The sequence below is a fragment of the Miscanthus floridulus genome, chromosome 15 (genome assembly GCF_019320115.1).
Source record: "Miscanthus floridulus cultivar M001 chromosome 15, ASM1932011v1, whole genome shotgun sequence".
Lineage (NCBI taxonomy): Eukaryota > Viridiplantae > Streptophyta > Magnoliopsida > Poales > Poaceae > Miscanthus > Miscanthus floridulus.
This window is the reverse complement of record NC_089594.1, coordinates 43,885,751-43,891,815: the sequence shown is the minus strand read 5'-3', so window position 1 is coordinate 43,891,815 and position 6,065 is coordinate 43,885,751. Positions and strand designations below refer to the sequence as shown.

The 6,065-nt window shown below is 53.0% G+C and overlaps 1 protein-coding gene across 1 annotated transcript; it reads left to right on the top strand.

Annotated features, from left to right (window-relative positions):
* Positions 1-4,089: 4,089 nt before the first annotated feature.
* LOC136508895 (uncharacterized) lies at positions 4,090-5,557 on the top strand. The gene is made up of 2 exons (XM_066503674.1): positions 4,090-4,729; positions 4,956-5,557. Exons 1-2 carry the CDS (start codon positions 4,147-4,149, stop codon positions 5,033-5,035), a joined length of 663 nt encoding a protein of 220 aa, XP_066359771.1. The 5' UTR covers positions 4,090-4,146; the 3' UTR covers positions 5,036-5,557.
* The last annotated feature ends 508 nt before the right edge of the window (positions 5,558-6,065 follow it).

Genomic DNA, 6,065 nt, shown 5'->3' with positions numbered 1-6,065 from the left:
TAATCACAAAAGCTGAATGAACCCAGCTTCTACTAGCTTATGGAAATCTGGATGGATCAGATTCCGCAATCTAGCATGTAGAAAGCTGGTATGGTCTACAAACATCCACCAACTCCACAAGCCAGCTTTCATAATCACAAAAGCTAAATGAACCCAGCTTCTACTAGCTTATGGAAATCTGGATGGATCCAAACACAGCCTTAGCTTGCACGGTTGCACCTCCTCTGCTCTCCCAACAATAATAATGCATGCTTTTGATATATACTGCACGAGGCATCATGCTGTGTTTTTGATACGAAGGTGTTGGAATCTAAGAATGGTCCTCTCTTCAACACCAACATTATTGCCGACCTGTTGTTTGTATCTAAGGAGGACATACCGCACAGTCTTCGGTCCACCGGCCGGGCACGTGGTGGTTCCGTGCATGCCGGAACAACGCCGGCAGTAGTGTACGCTAGCTGGTGATGCATGCATGCATGGCACCATCTCTCTGATCGATCGAGCTTCTCTGTTCAACGATGATGCATGGTGGTGGACTCATATCTTTCCATGGTCCAGCGGCGTCCTCCAACGACGCATCACTGCAATAATTTGCATCCGTGCCCATCAAGGCATCTAGCAACGGCAACCGCACACCTCCGTTCCAAATGCATGCGTCACTACTACATAGATCTTTTCACACATGGTCGTATAAAGGCGGTCACCTCGGTTAATATATGAACAGAGGCAGAGGTGGTTGCCTTACTATTAGGGGCGAAACTATGTTGCTCTCATGGGGTACAAATGCACCCCCTAAAAAATTCAAAAACAGTAGTTTTGGTTAAAATTTCACCATATATGCACCCCCATACAATACATCCTTATGCACCCACAAGGCAAGTGTACACCCTCTAATTTGCTCTAGCTTCGCCACTGCTTACGATGGCCGCCTCTGTTAACCATTAACTGAGGCGGACGCTCAACTGTGGACCTTGCTGACAATGGTTAACGGAGGCGGTATCTTATTGTGTTTGCCTCCGTTAATCTGAGGTCAATACCCGCTTTCGCATGCAACTTTAGACTTTGGAGGGCATTGTAACGAAAAGCTAGGTTGTCCCGTTCCCTGTTCCCTGTTCGCAACTACCAAGTCATAATAATAAAATGTTGTACACGACCATGCATGCTGTACTACTAGTGAGCGGTGTACACGGTGAGCGAGCACAGCTCGCTGCTTGTGTTTTTTTTAGGGAAGTATATATAGCCTGGGCAGGCGGAGCTATATGTGTGCCACGTACGTAATCGATGGAGCTGCATAGTGTGATGCACAAGCGATGCTCTTTCACTAGGAGTACTACGTACGTACGTGCCGAAAGAGACGTGACAAAAGTCACTCTTTTACACTTGTCTAGCTAGCTACAGCGGCGCGACGCGCGACGTTGTGGATACGATAATGTGGTGCATGGCACGCGACACCCACGTTTATCCCCGCAACAAACCAACCGTGTGGGCGCCTGAGCGTACGCAGCGCAGTAGCGCCTGCCCGCGGACGCCAAGCCAGCAAAGGGAAAAGGGCGAGCCCCGCGTGCATACAGCTCACAACAAAACAGCATCGTCCACGCGGCGTGCGGCGCGCGCTGCTTCCGTGCACGGCGCAGCCGCTTTCCCGGAGCACCAACGCAGGCTCAGCCATCCGGGGCCGCACGCCACGTCGGAGGATGCGTGCGTGCCGGCTGGTGGTCGTGGGAATGTGTGATGCTCATCCAACCCAGCCAGAGCTAGCGTAGGTACTGAAATTGTCAGTGGCAGGCAGACGTACGGATGCGTCGTGTGGTTGGTCACGGCGGTGAGAGTGAGAGAGAGCACAAGATCAAGACGACGCACTCGCACTTTGTGATCGAGAGTGCCACACGTCTTCCGGTCCCGTGCTGGCTGCACGTACCTACGTGTCTCGTTTTTGGCAGTAGCTCGTCCTACTGGAGACAGTAGGACGAAGTTACTGGGTTGCCGTGAATGTGTGTGTGTGTGTGTTGCACCAAGATCACCGTACCGCCGCACAGTCCTTGCACCATGCCATTGCCGCGCGTGTTTTTCATCGGAAGAAACAAGTGGTAAAGGTTGCTCATCGACACGCCTCGATCGGACGCACCAGCCGCCGACTCAAAATATCTCGTCCTTTTCGAGCGTTGAAGACGACTCTGGACAATGAGAGATTGGAGGACGATGAGGAAGCTGGGGTTCTAAAACAAAAGACGATTTCCCCCGTGCTCTAACCTTACCCACATAACTAAGGTCCTATCTGTAGCAATTCAATAGCCAATCTTCGGCGATTGGAACACATGTAAAGTCAGCAAAAAAGTACAGTGCCACACCTATGTGAGTGGGACATGTCGAGCTCAAGGACTGTATAATATAATATACTCCTCGATCATAATGACCACATGATCAATGCATATGTTCTAATGAGTAATCCGTCTAGAGGTGGATAATGACCCAGCTCGACTCAAGTGCAGCTCATTTGCATAACCTGATGGCTATTGGCTTCACTTGGTACATTAAGAAAATGAGCGCAAAGTTCAACTCATTTCAGCCGCTTCATAGCTCGAGTTAGTTGATGTACCTAGCATGGCAGCGAATCGGCAACGTGTTGGATTTTAGCCATGGCGAGCGACGACGACTGGATGGAGAGCATTTTATGGGCCGTTTGATATAACTCTGCTTCATTTGTGAAATGTTGTTTTTAGCTTCGGCTGCTGGTGGAGTTGAAATTGTTTTGGTGAGATGTTTGACAAAATAGCTTCTCATAGTGGATAAAAAGGTAAAATCTCTGTAATGCCGCTATTTTTTTTCTTCTTTTTATTTTCTTCTATGCTTTCTTCTTATCCGCCTGGGTCCTCCACGCTCCATCCTTATCCCTTATTCGTGCCGGCTCGTCCATGCTTCCTCCGGAGCTTGGCCGCCCGAAGCTTCTTCAGCCCCGTGGAAGTGCGCTCGGTGACCTCACGAGCCCCGCCCTGACGCTGCTCCGGGCCGCACCCCGCCGCCGCACTTCGCTTCTGCCCCGATGCCACACTTTGCCTCCACGTCGAGCTACCACTCCACCTCCACATCGAACAACCACGTCGCCTTAAGCCGGTGGTGGCTCCGCGTCACGTCAGGGTGGTGGTGGCACCGCTCCGCCTGACCGCGCGGCCACCTTTGCCTCTCCTTTCGTTAGGGAATTTCCGCCCTGGTCCCATCGATGTGAGGATGAAGCTATGAGAAGCCACAATTTCCAGCTCCCTATCCCATCTACACGTTCCCTGAGTGAGATTTACGCGGCTTCACGCATGGAACTGGAGTCTCTGGACCCGTTTGGTTTGGAAAGAGGTGAAGTTGTCCGAGGAGTCGCTGTGGAAGCGCTACCAAACACACCCTTAGTATTGCAGTAAGCTACAACTCAATTATGGTGACCGAGCTACAAGCTCGCGACAGTGATGACTGTGTGAACTGCAACACCAGTAGCGGAGAGAGAAGGGCCGTGGGGGTTTGGATAGGTTAGATGTTGGAAGGCGATGGCGTGGATTTTCGACTCATACTCACCGAGGGAGGCTAGCGTCGTAATCGTAACAGCATGGTACTATTACAAAAACGTCATGCCACGTTCAGCACTTTAGCTAAAAAAGCAGCTCGTTTTCTGAATCAAGATAGATAGGATAGGACTCTTAATAACTTAATCAACTCGCCAATCAAGTCTATTGAGGCACACAAAATTAAAGCTCAAGGTTTTGTGGACTACTCGAGCTCAAGGAGCATGAACGCTGGCTTTATTAAAAAAAAGCAGGGAACGCGATTTTTAAGGGAAAAATCTCTGTCGATCACTAGAAACATCCATGCATGATGGTTGATGCCTCGATGCGTAGCACACATGACATGATTCACCACCTCCTCGGTTCCTCCATGCATGGCAACATGAACAGGCACATGATATGTCCACTCCATTCGTCCACGCCTCAAGGCGGGTCCCACACCCCCCTACCAGCCAGCCCAGCCCCACTACAATGGCCCCCGTCCCGTCCGGCGGTACAAATAGCCCCCACCCTCCACCCACTCAGCACCATTTCACACCTCCCCGCCTCCCTCGCCCCCCCTTCTCAGTGTCCAAGCGACGAGATCGACCTCGCCGCCGAGATGTGGAGCTCAGTCTCCGACCCCAAGCTCACCGCCGCCGCCACGGCGTCATCTTCCTCCTCGTCTGCCACCGCCTCCCCGCCGCCGACCCCGCCTCCAGCTGCACTCCTTCTCCGCCAACGCAACCGCAACCGCAACCGCCGCCGCCGCCGCAAACAGGGCAGCGCCGCCAGCGCGGTCGCCGTCTCTGCCCCGCCGGTCGACGAGCCCGAGGCGGAGGCGGAGGACGTGTGGCGCGGGGCGCAGTGGGAGGCGGCGTGGCCGGCGCGGCGGGACCCGAAGCCCGTAGTGCTCGCGGCGGGCGGGGACGACGCGGTGGGGCGGTCCCGGAGCCTGACGGACGACGACCTGGAGGAGCTCAAGGGGTGCGCCGACCTGGGCTTCGGCTTCAGCTACGACGAGATCCCCGAGCTCCGGGGCACGCTCCCGGCGCTCGAGCTCTGCTACTCCATGACCCAGCGCCTCCACCTGGACGACGTTGACAAGCCGCCGCAGCTGCAGCACGAGGCCGCCGCCGCACCAGATGCCACCCCCGCCGCGCCGTCGCCGCCGCCCGTCACCAACTGGAAGATCTCCAGCCCTGGTAAGCAACGCAAAGCAGGAAGCCGTCCATGACTTGGGTTCCTTGCTTGCTTCCCTCCTCGGTCACCGGAGCGGAGAAAACCAACTTGTCCACATCAATCAAGATGGATGGAATCTTTTCCCGTCACGGAACCAACCAAGAACACCACTTGTCGACGGGCGATTTGCTCGCTTCTTTGTTTTGTCGGCATCTGTTCTAACGAGCGTCTTTGGATAACCAACCGCAGGTGACAGCCCGGACGAGGTGAAGGCGCGGCTCAAGTACTGGGCGCAGGCGGTGGCGTGCACCGTCCGCCTCTGCAGCTGAACGCCGACGATCCATGCGCACCATTCGCCGCCGGCAAACACACCATATATCATATCTGCCGCCGTCACGAGAAACGATCGCCGATGAGGACAACGTAAAAGTAAACGACGGAGCAACAAGATGCCGGACGACCAGACCTGATCGCGAACGCGTTGCTGCTGCTGCTGCTGTAAAGTGATGGAAATGCGGCGTCCCAGCTGCGACGGGGGGCGTTGGCAGCTGCCATGATTGATTGCAGCTATTGAGTCTGGTGGAGCATTGTTGCTTGTTGGTAGTCGTCGTAGCAGCACACATGGGCTGGGCTGGTGGGAAGCGGTTTGGTTGGTTGCCCGACTTGCTGTGCTCTGCCTCTGCTCCAGCTGAGCAACCTTCCTCTGCCTGACAGTGTCCAGCCATCTGCAGGAAATAAAAACTAGAGTACTCCATTGTACTACTAGCAGCAGTGATCGAAATAATGTGCAGAGTAATTAGTACTGCAAATCGGGGGATCAGAGTGAATAAATGAATCTGTGGATCTCATTATGTTGTTGCTTTCATCATTGGCTGGTGTGTACTGCAGCTGTTTGGTTGTTTTTCGTTTGGTAATGGTGGAGATGCTTTCCTTGCAAAGATTTGCTCGCAGTCCGGTGGCACCTGGGCTAGCTGTGCCTGTGCTTTGACCAGAAACGAGTGAGAACTGATAGATTCGGCGAAATAAAACAAAATGCAGTCATGTGCCATTCAGATTTTTATATACGTACTATGCATTTCCGACCCCATTCCAAGAGGATTTCAAACCAGATACACCACCTGGAGCCGCCTGGAGGCTGCAGCCTTGCTAGCTAAGAACACTGAACTTTGCGAACAAGAACATGACAGTTTAATTTCTACAGCGTCAGTATCATGTGAACAGTCAGACAATCATAAGGAGAGTTCAGTTGTTTAACTTTTAATAACAAAAAACAGAAAAATGATTATTTGAGATTGGGCATCTTTTCATGTGCGATCTGCTATTGCAAAAACCCTTTCTTCTTTTTTGTTTGCCAAAGGC